This window comes from Ornithodoros turicata, unplaced genomic scaffold (genome assembly GCF_037126465.1).
Source record: "Ornithodoros turicata isolate Travis unplaced genomic scaffold, ASM3712646v1 ctg00000916.1, whole genome shotgun sequence".
NCBI classification, from domain to species: Eukaryota; Metazoa; Arthropoda; class Arachnida; order Ixodida; family Argasidae; genus Ornithodoros; species Ornithodoros turicata.
Genome location: NW_026999418.1, coordinates 16,331 through 34,333, shown reverse-complemented (window position 1 = coordinate 34,333; position 18,003 = coordinate 16,331). Strand labels below are relative to the sequence as shown.

General features: G+C 41.9%; 2 protein-coding genes across 5 annotated transcripts in view; one reads left to right on the top strand and one right to left on the bottom strand.

The window, feature by feature from the left end:
- The window catches only part of LOC135375691 (uncharacterized), a 35,819-nt gene extending 18,788 nt beyond the window's left edge, over positions 1-17,031 (top strand). Inside the window, exons 2-7 of the mRNA XM_064608346.1 lie at positions 12,972-13,214; positions 13,274-13,445; positions 13,507-13,655; positions 14,388-14,571; positions 14,906-14,997; positions 15,306-17,031. Coding sequence (XP_064464416.1) covers positions 13,118-13,214; positions 13,274-13,445; positions 13,507-13,655; positions 14,388-14,571; positions 14,906-14,978 — 675 coding nt within the window. The 5' untranslated portion in view covers positions 12,972-13,117 and the 3' untranslated portion in view covers positions 14,979-14,997; positions 15,306-17,031. The remainder of the gene's footprint in view (positions 1-12,971; positions 13,215-13,273; positions 13,446-13,506; positions 13,656-14,387; positions 14,572-14,905; positions 14,998-15,305) is intronic.
- On the bottom strand, positions 1,415-9,305 carry LOC135375699 (uncharacterized). Of its 4 annotated transcripts, none has more exons than XM_064608354.1 (13): positions 8,817-9,305; positions 8,587-8,682; positions 8,345-8,463; positions 3,616-3,685; positions 3,477-3,518; positions 3,282-3,371; positions 2,764-2,796; positions 2,685-2,708; positions 2,565-2,597; positions 2,490-2,513; positions 2,412-2,438; positions 2,307-2,353; positions 1,415-1,558 (listed from the first exon to the last, which is right to left on the bottom strand). In XM_064608354.1, exons 6-13 carry the CDS (start codon positions 3,367-3,369, stop codon positions 1,472-1,474), a joined length of 363 nt encoding a protein of 120 aa, XP_064464424.1. In that variant the 5' UTR covers positions 3,370-3,371; positions 3,477-3,518; positions 3,616-3,685; positions 8,345-8,463; positions 8,587-8,682; positions 8,817-9,305; the 3' UTR covers positions 1,415-1,471. The 4 variants fall into 4 exon arrangements, with proteins under 4 accessions (XP_064464424.1, XP_064464425.1, XP_064464423.1 ...); XM_064608355.1 differs by lacking the exon at positions 3,616-3,685 and adding exons at positions 3,000-3,023; positions 3,079-3,111 and having other exon boundaries at positions 3,167-3,518; XM_064608353.1 differs by lacking the exon at positions 3,616-3,685.
- Positions 17,032-18,003: the final 972 nt, after the last annotated feature.

The window sequence follows — 18,003 nt, the reverse complement described above, 5'->3', positions numbered from 1 at the left end:
TTTTGCAGTGCAGTGGGCCTAGCTATTGTGGCGCACTGTCAATTGCCAGGTCTTTTGGATGAGCAACAAGCTATGCCTATACCATGGATATCTTTTAAGCGATAGCATATAAAAGTGAACGGGCTTCCGTCCGTATACATGCTTCGTGCTCCTATTTGGTACTGCTGACGGGTCTCGGATGATACGAGCGGTTTTTTCATGCCCTGTGAGATTCGTATCATCGAGATCCTGTTGTAGCAGCTGTTCTTTTTTTCCCTATGAAACAATTTCGCGGGGTATGCCGTTGCACAGAGAACTGCACGCCAGAATGCCGCACAGTACGTATGTACGTACTGTGCGTATGACGTGCGTATGACGTACTAAGGTTCCCAGTACGTCATATCTGGGAACCTTAGGCGCCGCGTGATCTCAGCGTCCCTTGGGCAGGCGATAGCTGCAATGCAAAATTGACAGGCAATCCGATTTTCCGTCTACTGCTCTGCAAACTTCTTCCTGATGCTTTTGGCAATCGGGAACCACATACCCTTTTCCAGAACAGCCGCCGGAAAACCGCATTGCGGGTCATTTCATAATTGCAGCCGTTGCCTGTACAAGGACCGTGAGGTCACGTGACGTCTACGGTGCTCAGGTTTGAGTGTGGTATTTTTAGGTGCAGTAAGCGGTATCACAAGGGTAGCCAAACAGCACATAGAATAACCAGCATCGAATACCGCTTAAAATAGGGGTAAAAAATTTGACGATGTTTTACGCTTACTATCCGTCATACTTTTATGCGTAAGGTGTGAACCCTTAGAATATGGGTCAAAAATTTGACGATTTTTTAGCCTTACTATCCGGTTTCTTTGTGAGGGTGCACTCGCATTAAGTATCTGTACCTTGAACTGTAAACAGTTTGGTATACACTCCAGAAAACGAGAACAGTTGCTTATGTCATGGGCGCGGCCATGCGAGCCGAGAAGGACAATTCAACACAGAAGCGATTTTAGGTGAACGCGAAGATGGCGCTAGTGGTGGGCGCAACTACTTGCACTTCAAACGACGTAAAACACCAAAACGTGAGCAGCGAGGATGCTTGCTTGCTCATTTGTCATTATTTGGGCCTGTAATCCACATCAGGGTTCAGAAAGGCTGCTAAATGCCAGTAGTATGTAGGGGTTGTGAGAGAAACCGGGTGAGAGTTAGAAACCTGGACCCCTGAGCCCTGCGCGTATTTTTCCCCTGCGCAGCGCGTGTGCGGAGGGTTGTCCGCGCGCTTATCGGTGGGGGAGGGCTGCGCGTGCGCTCATCGTAGCGTATTTTTCAGCCTGAGCAGACTTCTTTGGCTATACGTGGGCCGACTTCACATATTTTTTCCGATACAATAGGTGAGCGGTTTACATGCAGAGACATGCAAAGAAGGGTCATACACAAAAAGTACAAGTGAAAATATATTTACTAATGCCAATTGTAATGCCATCAAGTTGAGATATATTTATTGAAGCCAATTGTGCTGGGAATTGTGCCAATTGTGATGCCAATCAGGTGAAGGAGAAAAACCCAGCCGAAAAACCTTCACGACCTGTAACAGAAGAAACACAATACACATAATAAAGAATATATACATTTATTATTCTATAAATATTTCTCTGAATGACAAGGATGCAACCCGAGACAGGGAAATAAACAACAGACAACAATTTTCTCAGACACAGCAACAAAATTTAATAGCAAAACCGTCATTAATATACACAACAACCTCCGGAGAGGGGGTATGGGCATAAAGGAGGGCTTGCTGACGCGATGTCCACGTGCAGCTATCTCTAAAGATTCCCTGAGTAACCTCCGCCACAAGTTCCTTTCTTTACACAAAACTTCGGTTTCCGAGAAAATCGGTTGGCAATTGTTGCATTCACGTACATGGGCTACGTGTTCACTCCTTTGTGCCCATACCCCCTCTCCGGAGGTTGTTGTGTATATAATGACGGTTTTGCTATTAAATTTTGTTGCTGTGTCTGAGAAAATTGTTGTCTGTTGTTTATTTCCCTGTCTCGGGTTGCATCCGGGTTGTCATCATGAACCAGCTTGTCTGCGCCCTCTCTCTGTTGTCGATTTCTCTTAATGTCTCCACGATAACACTTTTTACAAACTCTTTTGTTTCAGACCCCGAAAGAAAACATAAAATTAACGTCGTCACATTGCTGTTGTTATAGGAAAATTTAATGAGACAGGTATGAGACAGGTATGGTCACATGTTCAGGGGCTGCAGGATGACGCAACAATTATGTACAACGGTTATTTACAACATGGTGATCGATGAAATTGCTTACCACACATTGCTTACCACACGATAGCTCACGTTGGACACAACACTGACCTGAAAAAGCGGATATTGTTATTATATGAAACCACATTTGTATTTCAATAATACATACAATGTTGTGGCGGCAGACCCCAGTAATCTGTAAGTGAATCTAAATTAATATCAATTTATACATTTCAATAATACATACGTTGTGGCGGCGGACTCCAATGATCTGAAAGAGATTCTCATTTATTATTGTAATCATGCTATAACTTTTACTCACATTCGGGCGTTGGCCCTGGTACAGGCGTGTAAGCTGATAAAAGGATATTATAAATTAATAATACACAACACACACACACAACTACACAACGACAAATATACACAACACAATAATACATACATATCGGCGGTGGCGACTCAGGAGCTGAAACAAGAAATCAAATTTAAACATCTTTTTCATATTCTTTAGAATTCTTTACCGTTTTGAAAAAATGTCGGACTCGAGCTAAATACTGAAAAAGACAATAGTCATGAGAAAAAAAGAACTACATTGCAAATCAAAAACTTGCTGCTCTCATCCGACACTGGCGTGTAAGCTGAAAAGATATTATCAATTAATAATACACACACACACACACACAACACACACTCAACTACACAACAACAACTATACGCAACTACACAACAACTATATACACAACACAATAATACATACATATTGGCGGCGGCGACTCTGGAGCTGAAACAAGAAATCAAATTTAAACACCTTTTTCATATTCTTTATAATTCCTTACCATTTTCAAAGTATATTGGGCTCGAGCTGAGTTCTGAAAAAGACAATAGTCACGAGAAAAAGAACTATGTTGCGAATCAAAAACTTACCTTTTTCGTTGGACATTTTTTTTTGAATGTGTGTCAGTCAAGTGAGGAAGAAACTTTTAAACGTGCGCATCCTCATTATCATACAACCTCCTCTCCAATCTTTCCCATTTATTACCTTTCGAGCGAGCGCACCTCCTCATTTTCCCATTCGTTCTCCAGACCAGGAGCTCACTCCCAAAATAATTATGCGGAAACTCTTTCATGGCTGTTTCGGAAAGAAATGTGAAGAGGAGGAAGTTGAGTCTCCCGAAAGATAGGAAATGGCGTCTCAAACAAGAAATTGATGAAGCAAAAGCTGAAGCAATCAGACCTGTTTTGTCTCACGAACGTCTCCTCAGGGCCAAACGAGAGTCTGTAAAAAGTCAATTTCATCAAATCGACGGTTGGGGAAGCACTGGATGGTAATACATCTAGTTTTCAATATATCTTATTATCAGTTTCACTTCTACCTCTGCGACACAATGTCCGACGTAAGACCGTTTTCTTTCATCCACCCTGCACGAATTATTATATGTGGACCTTCAATGTAAGGAAAAACTTACTTAGTTTGTAACATCCTTAGAAATCTATCAGTATTCAGTGTAGTCCCAGAACAAATATTTTATGTTAGTAAATATGATGCTAGCTGGCAGAATGAATTCACTAAAATTAAATTTAGTAAAGAATTACCAACGACATGGGATGAGAACATACCAACACTGATTATAGTTGATGATCTCATCACTAAAAAGAATGTTATGCAAGATATGGTTCACCTCTATACTTGAGCGTCCCATCACAAGAATGCATCAATTATTTTTCTTTGTCAATACTTATTCCATAACGATGTAAACTACCGCACTCTATCCCACAACAGCACATATATAATATTATTCAATAATTTAAGATCTCGTGCACAACTCGAACTTCTAGGACGACAAATCTACGGGAAATCACGGTTGCCATGCTTTCTGAATGCATTCGAACAAGCAACAGAGAAACCATTTGGTTATCTAGTGATTGACCTACACCCACTTACCCAGTCTGATAAAAGATTGCGAACAGGTATAACCAAGCTCGAGTCACAATTTGTTTTCATACCAAAATGAAAAGTCTACGTCACCATTTAACTTTCCTTAAAGTGCTTGCAACCTGCACTCCAAAAGAACGGGAAAACATATTGAAGGAGGCTCCTCCGCACAGCATTGAAGCTCTTTCCGAAGTTTGCAAGAATATATTGAATGGTAATGTTAAACTGTCACCAACACTATACAAAGATTTAAAGAAATATAAAGCTACAACTCAATACATCGCATATAAAACATTGCACAAATCACCAAAGAAGCTACAAAAGTTTTTATATCGACAACGAGGAGGTTTGGTCCCATTAATCCCACTATTACTTACAGGCTTGACTAGTATATTAGGTGGTGTAGCAGGGCGGGCTATAGCTAAGGTAGCCGGTGTTTGAAAATGGCAACAAAAATCGAGGTATTAAATCCAGTGGACACTATTTTGGAATCTAATGAAAGCGAAGATGTAAAGGTAAAACGTATGCTAACAGCTATGTACTACACCATAACAAATCAATTGAAACCAACAATAGAATCAGATCCACCAATAATAAAACCATTACAAATGGAGGAAAGTATTAGCAGAAAATTCGATGATGATGCTCTACCAGATAATATAAATATTAAAAAAGTTAGACACATAGTGTCAACGCTACCAAGGAGTTTGTCATGGAATGAAAAAGGAGAAATCATTCATAACAACAAAACCATTCATGTCTCTAGTATAATGGAATTGGTCTTGTACCTATCCGGTCATAAACGAGTGAGGCCCGCTTGGTTTGTAAAGGTGTCAAAACTTCTACCATCACACAAAATCAGACAGAAAAGAAAATCAAAGAAGCAAATATTGTGGGAGACCTACAAGTCACCGCAAAGAACAAAGTTGATTTCATCTTCGGACGAAGAATATTTCTCAGAAGAATGAGCTACAGGTCACCTGACGGGGGGCTCGGAGGGGTCAAACGCTACCAAAAGGCATGGAAAATCACAAGAAAAGAAGCACTACAAGAATTACAACGCGACGACGTCTATACTCTCCACAAAGATGCAAGACGAAGACTTAAGAGAAGGAAAGTCATCTCACTCCACCTGAACGATCTCCATCAAGCAGACCTCATTTCATTCATTCAATACAAGAAATACAATAAAGGATTCTCCTACATACTGCTTGTGATAGACTGTTCGTCGAGGCAAGTCATGGCCACACTTCTCAAGACCAAACGAGGTGAAGACGTGAAGAAAGGATTTATGAAGCTATATCGAAATAGGGGCACAAAACCTGGATTAATCTATGTAGATCAGGGGCGTGAGTTCTTCAACAAACATGTGCAGGCTTGGTGTAAGCGTCATGGCATCCTAATGTATATAACTAGGACAGGACAAACAGCATTTTTGGCAGAACGCGCGATAAGAACAATTAAAGGTCGACTGTTCCGATATTTTTGTAGTAAAAGACATCACAAGTACCTTAAAATTCTTCCAAAGATTATAGAAGATTATAACAATTCTTACCATAGAACTATTAAAATGGCACCGAATGAAGTGAATGAAAGTAACGAGGTTAAACTCTTCAATAGACTCAATAGTAAAATAGATGATGACATCACAATACCATTCGAAATTGGCCAGCAAGTTCGTGTTCTATTGAATCGATCAATCTTTGACAAGGGATACACAGGACACTGGTCTCACGTTATCTATACAATTTCGAGGTATAAGAAAACAGATCCACCTGTCTTTTACATTGCAGGCCCAGATGGTGTAGAAGAAGAGGGCACATATTATGCAAAAGAATTGCAGCGCGTTACCAAAGAGACTGATGACCCATATCCAATTGAAAAAATTATATCCAGTAAGAAAATTGATGGAGTCACTCATTATAAAGTGAAGTGGGCTGGTTATGACGATTCATTTAATTCGTGGGTTCCAGTGCAAGATGTTGCCAGGCTCTGAGTTTTATATGTACCTACTATCCAATGACTGTACAGAATTATATCCAACAAATACACATGACAACTTTACAATTGCTTTGAATGCACCCCTACAACTGAGTGGAAAGTATGAAGTTGGATTACAAGAACTATCCATCTGTAATCTATTCTACAATATACTGCGGAGTGATGACGGTGTCATGCAGGTTGATTACAAAGACTTTGCAGAGGTTCGCGAGACTATCGTCGTTAAAAACACCGTAGAAATGGCCCTTCTAGAGCTTTTTGAAGACTTGAACAGTTCTCTCAATTATATTGACGGGAGATATATATTCAGTTTGCCACATTCTATTCTATCAATTAAACTCATCTAATCAGTCAACAATACAATTACATTCATAGATGAAAACTTGCAAGAGGCTATTGGAGTGTCATCCATTCAATGCAATACTATAATAGGTTCTAAGGTGCCTCATCAGGACACATTCCTTCGAGAAGAAATCGCTTCGCAGCTATGCATACTAGAAGAAATTTCTATTCTTACTTCAACTGGCTTGATCGTATTCATTCCAGGTTGTTCTATCAAGACCACATTAAATCGTTTTTTTAGAACACACAAAATTGGAGCAAGTGTAACATTCCGAGAGAATAGTTATATAGATTGTCACAGTCATTACACAGTCTCTTTGCTATTCCAGAACAGCCTAAGAATCACCTCAGATTAAATAATTTTAATATAAAAGATGACACAACCTACTACTATGGAGATCCATTTGAATGCACTTATGACTTTATTATAGAGAAAGAAGTACTTGTTACAAAAAGAATAACTATTCCACCAGATCATTATGAAACTCCGAAATTACTGCTACATACAATCAACAATCAATTAGAGGGCAAAGCTCTACTCACATATAGTAATTACAGAAAGCTCTGCGCTATCAACCCAATTGACGGTGTTACCATTCATCTATCAGAATACCTCTCTAATATGTTCGGTATTGCACCACTTACAACTTTTGCGAGCAGTACAAGTGGAAACACACACCTCTGACTTACACCATTATTCCATCATTGTATAGTTTATTGCGATATTATCGAATCATCGCACTTGGGTGCAAAGAAGCTCTATACGCTGTGCAAGTGCGTCTCTGCGCATGAGAGGAGGCAATGAGAGGGAAGAGGGAGGGCGCCGCCTTAGCCAATGGGGCTTCCCGAGTGGAGTAACCGGGAGAGGAGATATGCGCAGAACGCTCGGTTACTTGCAGAGCGTATAATGATTGTGCACAACAGAAAGAAGACTTTCGCACAGAAGGCTGTACTTCTTGAGGTCTAACATCAAGTTACAAAATTCCAGAATATATGACATGTTGTAAGGTAGAGAATAAGTAGAGTTATTGAGTTGTCGAGTTGAGTTGAGGGGGGAGTTGTACCCCCTTTTTATTTTATTATATATGATTGTGTAATTATTTTTATGTCTGTAGCAACCCTCGCTCTCTACATTACAACATGTTTTATATATTCTGGGAGTTTGTAACTTCATGCTAGACATTAACAAGAGCAGCCTTGTGCACGAAAGTCTCGTCCCATTAAAATTTAGATGCTCTCAACAGTCTTCTTTATGTTGTGAATCTCTATCGCAGCATACCTGCACATTGCTGTTCTACGTACTGTGACTTTGCAGTAAGAGTATGGACTTTGGGTAAAAAGACTACACAGCACTGCTCAGGTATTTTTGCCTATCAAACAGTATGTATGTATGCAGTATGCACACAGTATTTGTGCACCAGACCCACTAAAAATGTAGTGAATGTGGCATTGCCCACGGTAATGCACCAAGTTCAACACAATTATTGTGGAATCCAGGTATTTTAGCTTACATGTCAAGCCGGTACCACATCCAGTGTGAAGTTGTGCCAAATAAATAGTTTCGATTTTTCTAAGCTCTCAGAACACAGACAGTGAATTAATAAGAGTAGACAATGTTAACATGAATTCTGGGCTATTCTTCAATTAAAGGTTCACAGATAGTAAAGGCACCTTCCTCAATGGACGTTGATAACACTGAAAATTCTAAAACGTTATCCGAGGCGACATCAGCTTCTGTGTGTCAAAGGATTGTATGTCCAACAGTAATCCAAGTAACAGTAACGAAAATGTGCAAAAGACAAATTAACTGAACTAATGTAACGTACCTTCTATATCAGACAGTGAAGCTTGTAACAGCCCATCCACAGGAACCAGTGTCCAGACAGCAAAAGTGCTTGAACTGGGAGATAGCAGCTAATCGGAATGGCGTCCTTTGTTTTCCACCCTGAAAGCGCAGGTTGTAACTTTGAGGGCAGATTTAAAAGTGGTGTCAAGATGTCTGCATGCGAGTGCACATGAAAAGTTGAACATAGGTGAATACTCAAATTATAACATCACACTGTCGTACCTGTTGGTGGAGGTAGACTGCAACTAACGTGCCAGCAATTTCTTCATGCACCAGATGCAAGCCAGATCATGCTTCATTTCCGCCTTCAGCGTGCACCTGTGACAATTCAGAAGTTAGATTATCAATACTATTGTGTTGTTAATCGTGGTTATATCAGAGTAAGCGCAGTAGGACAGCTGCACAATCGATTCATTAGGCTTGCTATTTTTTATATCTGAACCTCGACTTACCTTTTTTGCTCTCGTTTTTTGCCTGATCCTCCGTGGCACGTTCAAAATGTTGTGCGTCGGGCACCTCAGATTTTCATCCGACGATTTCGTGCCGATATTCCAAATTGCCTCTGGAGTCGCGCGTAACCTATGATAACATTCGTTGACGAAATCCTTGCAGTGGAAATTAGCAGGCACCACTGTCAGCCAAGAGCTTCGCACTGCTTGGTCTTTTGGCAGCATATAAAAGGTAACACTTGAATGCTCCGATGAATTGTTCTAACAGCCTAGCACGTAGCACCGTCGCATCTTCGACGACTTCGCCGTGGCATATTACGTATCATATCGCTCCAGCCCATAAAAGGCAAGGTCAGAACAAGGAAGTGCACTTTCCAAACGACGCCGTGCCAAAAAAATATTCACATGCTTTGTTTCCGGCTTAGCAATAACATAACAGCTGTTCCCTTATGTACGATGCACAGAGGACGAAACGAAAGAAGCCAAGCGGCCAAGCCAAAGACAGATAAACCGAGAGCAGTGACGTCGGTGCGCCCGTGCTCAGGGTTTGCCGACGGTCTGACGGCCGGGCGTGGGAACTAAAAAAACTGTTGTCTAAAAAACTACGAACAGTTGGAGCAAGATATTTCGCACACATATTCAGTGTTAGGTAATGAACACACAGCGCGAGTATCGCTCAGTTCTGCGGCACTTCAAAATCGGCATATCTGACCTTTAAGTATATGTGGTAATGAGTATACTAGAGCTTCTGTTCACCAAAATGTATCCTGCATGCGGGAGTTGACCATACCCGTTTACCACAATGTAGGTCATTGTGTGCAACGGGTGATAAATTTGCGATTTCGAGGACGGCATATTATTGGCATTAGCTGCTTCTTTGTAAGTTAAGGATAGTTTGAATTTGTACATTTGATGAAGAGGAATGATGCTACATTTTTTGAATAGCCGTGTAGTGGTATGAGTATGGGGTAAATTCTCTAAAAGACGAAGTAACTTCTCCTGGATGTGAAAGATGCCATTAAGTGCAGTGAAAGCTGCTGTGCGCCACACAAGAAAACAATAATGTATGTGATAGAGTGTGTAGAGGACTTCCTTTGGAAGATAACACCTGTTTCTATATATAACACCTAATCCCGGTGTTATTTTTGAACTCACAAATTTGACATGCATTCCCCAGTTCATTGAGGGTGTGAAGCATGCACCTAATATTTTAATCGAATCAACAATCTCGACATTCTCATGTCCAAGAAAAATATCAGAGTGCAAAGTTCAATTTTTATTTTTCGTCGGAAAGGAAAAAAAAAAAAAAAGAAACACTGTCAAGGCGCCCGCGATGAGGGAATCACACACGTAACATGAAAAACGGTTAGGAGCAACTAAGATTTATTTGAACAAGAACTTTCGTGCAAGAGACTGCACTTCTTCAGGTTGAAATCGGTTGAAACAGTTTGTTTGCGGCAGACCAATTGCACAGTTTACGAAGCACGCTGTTTGTTTTGTGTACAATTTGCGCACTGTCTGCGCCTACGAAAAACAAACTTGTGCCATCGGCATACATGACCATTTTCGCATTCCAGGCACAATGTATCCGTGTCGTTTACATACTTAATGAGTAAAAGAGGTTGCCCTGCTTAATGTTTTCAACAGAGGAAAAACATGTTTAACAGGTGTAATCTGTAAGTCGAAGTCATCTAACCACTTGGGGTTATTTAACGTTGAAAACAAAGACAATATTTCCCCGCTGTCGACTGGGGGGAAAGAATGCTAAATGACTCGAGTTGTATGGAAAGCAGTCAGTGGCAGCAGAATGTGTTGAGCAGTCATCTGAATATATACTAACGGAGTATCTGTTAAATTCCTCTGCAATATCCATACCGCATATGACACTTCCATCAACATGGATTTCCTCTAGTGAGTAGAGTTTTACAATTACAATCAATTAATTAAATGCCAGTAGGCATCAATAAAATGAAGCGAAACAAGACAGGGTACAGTGATATCACAGATCACCAAGGGGCATCCTTATACAATGCTATATGACATTTACTTTTGTGTGCCTTGCATCAGATTAATCGGGAAAACGAAAGCCCACATAGCCTTCGGAAGGGAAGGATTCCCGTATCTTGCAGACTACGCAGGAAGGCAGAACTTTCCGCTTTCGTTTACCAAGCCACTTCCAGATCCATCTCACGAACATTCTGTATGCTATAAAACGATATAGCCTGTAATTGAAAAAGACGAAAGGTATCCCTCACCATATGCACAATGCTACTTTTATTATGATTGATACGACATTGTGCCTTACTTATAGGAGCCGTCCGTAGCTTTCGCTGCTGGTTCATCCCTGCTTTCGCTGGGATGTGGCGCGTTCTCCGTACATGCGCGCTGTGCAGCTCTGTCTCGTCGAGTGTGCGAATTTCCACTCCATTTTCGCGGAATTCCCAATATAAACATTGCAGTACGTCAGGGTCAAGGCATACTGCATAGAGACTGGGGTGACCAACAATGCAATTGCGGCCGTCCATCTTCGCCATTGTTGCAATGTAGGAGCGGCAGCAAACATTCTCTGCTGCAGTAGGCATATTATAGCATGAACCGCATGTGCACCTGAAATCATATTGTGTAACAAACGCCGTTTAGGTGTAGTGTATACGTTATAGCGCAATCGCCAAAAAAGCAAAACTAAGTACAAGTGCAGTGCACATTTCTCCGCTCCCCAGCGGGAGACATAATAATAATAAGAAGAAGGATGGAGACACCACAGAAGCACCTTTTCAGAAACAGCTGATGTAGCGCTTGTTTATGCAATTCAGTTTGTTTTCTCACCAGTTTATGCTTTCCGTTGCGTCAGGGCCACCTGGGTTGGGAGGTGAGGGAGGCACTTCCAGTTCGTCCTCACTTTCGTTATTCGCGGTTGTGTGCGCTAGCGGGGTTTGTTCGTAAAGCGGTATGCCGTAGTCCTGGCTCCGTTCAAGAAGCTTCCGTTCAATATCTGACAAATTGTCGAATATGACGTCCATCCTGCTTCGCCTGTTGTATCGAACGGCGATGTGACGTTGTCCGGTACAGTGAAAGGGGTATCACGCGCAGACACGTCATATGCTAGCAACCACACGTAAACGGGTCAAGGAACGGTATGTCCGTCTACTTCCCTACTTCCCACGGTTTTGAAGGTCAACTTTGCGGAAATTGCGTTATATTTATATGCTAACAATATGGGAGAGGAAGCGGCGCGATCAGCGAGTGGTCGGCCGCTGGGCTCGCTTGCAAATGACTTTTGCGACTTAGTAAAGTGTGAATCCCTAAACCGAGTGCAGTAATGCTTGAGTGAAAATTCGTTGGTTGTTGCACTCAAACCGTTTCGTGCAAGCGGGCCCGTTTTCGTCACTGCGCCGGCGAACGACTACGACATATATTGAAGAAGCGCGCGATACACGATGAACGACGAGGGCGTACGTCTAATGTAGTGTAGTCGTATCTGTAAGATATTTATTGCAACAATTCACCTAAATGCTTCTTAGCAAGAAACTCTATGATGCAATGCAGACTGGCGCCAGTTCCGCATGTGCAATTGGTGAGGATGTAATAGGCAGCATGGAGCTGCTTTCACAAGGTGTCTTTTGCTTGTTTGTTTCTTGCGTTCTTGATTTTCTATTTCCTCGTATGCTTGACAATCTTGCTGGGATTTTACCCCAAATTCACAAATCAGTGGCAACACACTTGTGCCAATGTAAAATATTGCATAATCTAAAGCAAGTACTTTATAATTTCAAAATAAAGTGGTACATCAAACTTTAGGTTCATATAATTAACATTATAATATGTAGTTACTGTAACTGCACATATGTGCAGTTATTATTATTATTGCAGAAATTGGGCTTGAGTGTGATTTCATTGAGGGCCTCCTGGCCTTAATAGCTATAATGCACCAGTAACACCCACAACAAATCAAATCAAATCGAGGGCAACCTGATGCAACGTACAGTTGTGTGTTCAAGTGCAAATATCACAGTGGCTGTGTGAGCCCAAGCCCAAAGTGATATCGAGTCGGGAGCCATAATATCCAGAGATGCACAATATTTACATTTTGTAGCGCAATAGCATGTGTGTATAGTACTCAATTTGAAATAATAAAGTGATACATATTGTTCATTACAGCTGTCAAGTAGAAGCTCTCTGGAGCCAGTAAGAGTAGCACTTGCAAACAACTATCCTCGTGGGTCCAGCCTGCTTCTAACCACCTCTACTGGTATGCACATGCCAGTGAAGGTGATGGCGACGTCCTTGTGGACATTTGGAAAACCATGGTAAACCATGCTGCCAACATTCATGAGGGTCACAATGGGATGTTGACAAGGTGCCTTCACAAGCCACTGGACAACAGGTCTTGGCTCCGCAAAGGTGCCTTTCCATATCTAATAACGTATGTGTTGCCTTACTCATTTGATTATCATGTCTAGGATCTCCAGCACACAAAAGGCTTGAAGAAATCGTCACAGCCCCAGTGCTGACACGGGCCATCAAGCAGTTGTCCCCACACACCCAGACCTTTGCCTTGGAGTCATTCCACAATGTCATTAACCAGTTCGCTCCCAAGTCTGTGGCGTTTTCTTACTTCGGCATGCAAGCTAGGTGAATTTCACAGTGCCTTGTGTTATTTAGTATGTTCCTCATGCTTTCAATGCACACATAGGACATACATTGCCATCCTGCACTTCAATGAAAACTCCTCACGTTTGCAAGCTACTACAAAGGATGGACGACTGCAGTGGAAACTGAAAGCACCAAAGGCGAAGGCTGGAGAAATGATTGCAAGCCCTGTAATGACGCAGGCGACATTTGGTGAGCAGCTCAATGAATGCGGACCATGTGCTGTTGCTCTTTAGTGAGGCACAAAACTCTTTGTCGTGTTTGCATAATTGATTCATGCATCACTTTTGAACTCTTTGAGCCTGCATAGTGACATTCTTGCTTTGCTCGTCACCATTTCAATCCTTATTTTGTTGGTTGAGAAAATGTTACCTCATGGGTGCTGAAAGTCCCTATCCACAGGAGGGTGTGAGCTGAGTTAGAAGGATTGGTACATCAAGACCGTTCTGCACACAAAACGAAATTGGAAGTAAAAAACAACTAGAAAAAAAAAGAATACTGCACACAGTATACGCTGCTACATAATGCCTATGGAAATATGTTTCTTCTAGTCATTTAGGCAATACTCAGACTTGCTCTATACCTGATTCAAATGATGCATGCATTTCGTCACGATTTGAAGACACGTACGTATTTATATTTGCAATCTGTTTCGTGTCTGAGGAGTAGTGATGCTACTAGTAAATATATTCATGATAAGTAACAAAATCTTATAGCTTTTAACAAATGTTACCTAGTATCAGTCTGATGAACACACAAATTCTGTAAAAATATGTTTCATAAGAGAATATCAGGCAAAATGTGTGATATCTATGCCCACAAAGGACTCCCAGCTCAAAAGGGCTCTCACCCCCCACCTTCCAGCATATATGTTCAAGCAGAGAAAACTTGTTGTGCCATCTCAAGAGTGACATTCCATTACAGGCTATGTGAATGACCAGCTTGATGAGACTCTTCGCTTGGCAAGTATATACATCACCTTCGCAGAGGCCTTTGCAAATGCAGAGTGTGATGTCCCACCACCAATGACGCACCGCATCAGGCAGAGACCATCCAAGGACGACGTTGTAGCTGGTCATGTTTCACGATTCGCTACAGCACATACAAAGTATGTACAGGCTCTTTGGTGCATGCTATACTTCATTTTCCTTGGTGCGCTGTGCACGTTGTAATAGTGACAAAGAAAGCAGTGTCGTGCTCTTAACTCAAACGTAGCACATATATTTTTTTCTCCATTACATAAAGCCAGAAATTATTTCTGATACCTATGGTCACAGGGCCAACAGAGAAACATTTGATAGCCTCCAAAAGCAATCATTTGCAACAGTTGTGCGACCCATTAATCAGATAATACTGCACAGCCTGCTTGATTTTTCGCTGCAGCATTATCTTGCCTACCATTCAGACTCTGTATATTGTTCACGAGCCTTATCACTTTACAGTCCACTTCATCCTGTGCACGGGTATGACGCTGAGGATGATGACTTTGACGCAGACCTGTTGATGCCTGAGTAAACAAGGCTGCTTCGCAGAGGTACAGACTTCTGTCTTGTAATCCAGCCCCTCAGAATACATGCAGTCGAATAACGCAGTAAGCGAAGGCAAGGAACCTCATGTGGACTTGAAGAGGGTAGCATATCCTCGAGTCTAAGGAAGGTAAACGCAGAGACAAACACCGCAATGAAGTGGACAAGACGGACTTTGAGTCCATCTTATCCACTTCGTTGTTTGTGTGTTCACCTGTGTGTGCCTTCCTCAGAATGAAGGATATGTTACTCTCTGCATATCCAGTTGCATCCTCCAGCTGCGTACTACATTACCCCTTTTCTTCTCCAAAATCAGCGTGGCATACCAAAACAGGATGTTTTCCAATGTCTTTCACCTGAGTGACAGGCAAGAACAACTCCAGTGAATGGCCTGCAATTCACCTCTAAAATACAGCAGCCTCCATTCGATGCACCGCATCATCAGGTGATATCGTTCCTTTACAGTTCCTAGTGCTTTGTTCTGTTTAATTTACTAAGCATAACCGTACCAACCATAATTGAATCAGTGCTATACTACTGCATTCAACATGCTCATGGACTTGTGCATGTTACCCAATAAGGTAATTCGGTACAGTAACTATTACTCTGGTGACAAAAGTAATTTCTCACAATTACAAATTAGAGAGCTAAATTTGTAATCAAGTAACTGCTCAAAATGTAAGGTATTACTATCGTTGTTACTTTTGATAATAAGCCATAAGGTCTGTAGCGCTATAGTCACAACAAAATTTCAAGTGACTCCCTATGTCCAAAGCTTGACCTACTGTACAGCAACACGTTGTGGTAGGAAGAGATATAAGATATCCCCAGGGCGTAGAATGCATGTCCGGATTGATTTTACTCCGGTCACTAAGGTCCGGTGAGAGAACTCACGGGCCCCGGGGGATGAGTCTTGCCCCGGTCCCCCTTGTCACGTATAATGGTGCTAGCATCCGTGGGGAGGGCCCTTCGTTGCCGGCCCTGCATACTGTACTGGAAAGCAAATTAGATATGGCTGTGCTGGGGCCTGTGGATTGGTTTCGTCCATGAATTCAGCTTAGTCGTAACAGTAGTTGATCAGTTTGTAATCCAATACCAAAAATTGTAATCAGGTTTGAAAAATTACTTTCTCAAACATCTAATTGATTATATTTACAAAATTAATGGCTAGTAATGGCTTACTAGTAAGACAACTAATTGGTAACATGCTACGTACAAGTCCGAGGTCAGGCTGCATCCAGTTAAACGTGTCTAGCAGCTTTGTATAATTGCTAGTGGGCTTCACCCCCTATTTGCTAATAACGCTGATCCAAATACAGCTGCCAAATATGGAGTTGGGCAGCATAACATAGAACACTTACTGTGCATGTATATATTTGTGATACGGTAAAAAAATATGTATTTGTAACATATAACCTGTACATAGATGTACAGCTTGTGGTAGTTCTCAAACATAGTTGTTGTTGCATGTGCTTGTAATTGCTTAGTATATCCACTTTCATGAAACGTTGTATGACTAGTACTTGCATGGTGTGGCTGGATCACCGACTGTCGCTTAGTTTTTTTTTTAGTTCCCTTTGATCCTGGGTCCACACGCATAAGGTCATTTTCCATTTTGTTGAGACGCAGCTCTTAGCTGCTTCAGTTTGTAACTTTGTTGTATTTTAGTTATCACACTTACTAGCTGAGTTAAATGCCGACATAACGGCTGTTTGAGCACAGTCCCCTCACCCTCGACACATATGCAAGTGGGCCCACATCCGCGGCGGAGCCTGCACCGCTACAGGACGCTCTGTCCAGGTGGCGGATAGGACAGTTCTTCTTTTATGAAGAAGGCAGACGTCTGCCAGCGGACCAACAGACATTTCAGTTCAAACAAGACCAATTTCTGCTGTCTGTTTTTTGTTGCATTAAAAAATGGGACATACAGCAATGACTACTGGGGCTTTTACTTCCTTTCGAGGTGCCTTCATTGGTGACTTCCAGCTTAACATTACCTCTTGTTAAATTGCTTCAACAATAAATGTAAACAGTTGCCAGAAATAAATATGTGATGTACAGCTTGTTGTCAAAAAATATATCAACCTTTTAAGTATCTTCTAATAGTAGTTAACTAACCCTTATATGTGCTTGTGAGATACCTCACAGAAACAGTCGTTCAGTTTGTGCAGACACGCTTGTTGTTAGTACAATGTTCACAGTGATACTGAGCTTGCTCAGCACTAAATGCCCATAACGAATTCTTGCGCGAAAGAAACATTGGTAGGATAAGTCCTCCTAAGGAACGCAATACGGTGAGCCAGCCGCTACTGTAGATCAGTGCAGAAGGCTCAGTACCGGTCGAAAACGGGAACATCAAAACAAGCACGAGTAGGAAGAACAAAATATTAGGCAGTTTATATTTGTAATGTGTACAAACGAATCCAGCAACGAAGGGAGACAGCCTACAAAAACAACGCTGCACTTCGCAAAGCGCTTACTTTGTTTCCAAAAACAAACACAATGATGTTATTTGCGCTTGCTTTCAAATGACAACACGTAAATATGAACTTGCAACACCAGGTAACTACCAGAAAGTTTCCATCGGTATTCCAGTGAGTCAAAGTATTGCAAAGAATCCCTGCGTAACTCGGTCGGCTCTGTCTCGGTGAAGAGGGACGGAAGCACCTCACTGGTAGGAGCTTGAATCTTGATTGCTTGCTTTCATGGTCCGCCGAGCAGAAGACAGTTACAATAGGACACGAAGTACAACTCGCATGTAACACCAGCCAGCGCAAAGGCAGCACTACACACGCAAAATGCAGTTATTTTGTATTACCCGCGACCCGCTCACAAAGAAACGCCGGAGATCCAAAGAGAAGCGAAACGCTGGCACGACCACGACCTTGGTTGCCATGGTGCGAGAGGGATCGCCTTCAGGAGCGGCCATTGCGCAACAGTGGTGACGTAACGGTGGCCACGGGTGCGTGCGTGCAGTTGCCCGAGGTACGGAACGATCGGCGCGAGAGAGGAGG

Bases quoted from the DNA above. Each gene is read 5' to 3' on its own strand.
- LOC135375699 (XM_064608352.1), bottom strand. From the start codon at position 3,369: ATGAAAGAGTTTCCGCATAATTATTTTGGGAGTGAGCTCCTGGTCTGG. The intron at 2,709-2,763 runs GTAAAGAATTCT...TTCTTGTTTCAG, and splicing joins TCCGACATTTTTTCAAAACG to CTCCTGAGTCGCCACCGCCG. The intron at 2,514-2,564 runs GTGAGTAAAAGT...AATCTCTTTCAG, and splicing joins ACCAGGGCCAACGCCCGAAT to ATCATTGGAGTCCGCCGCCA.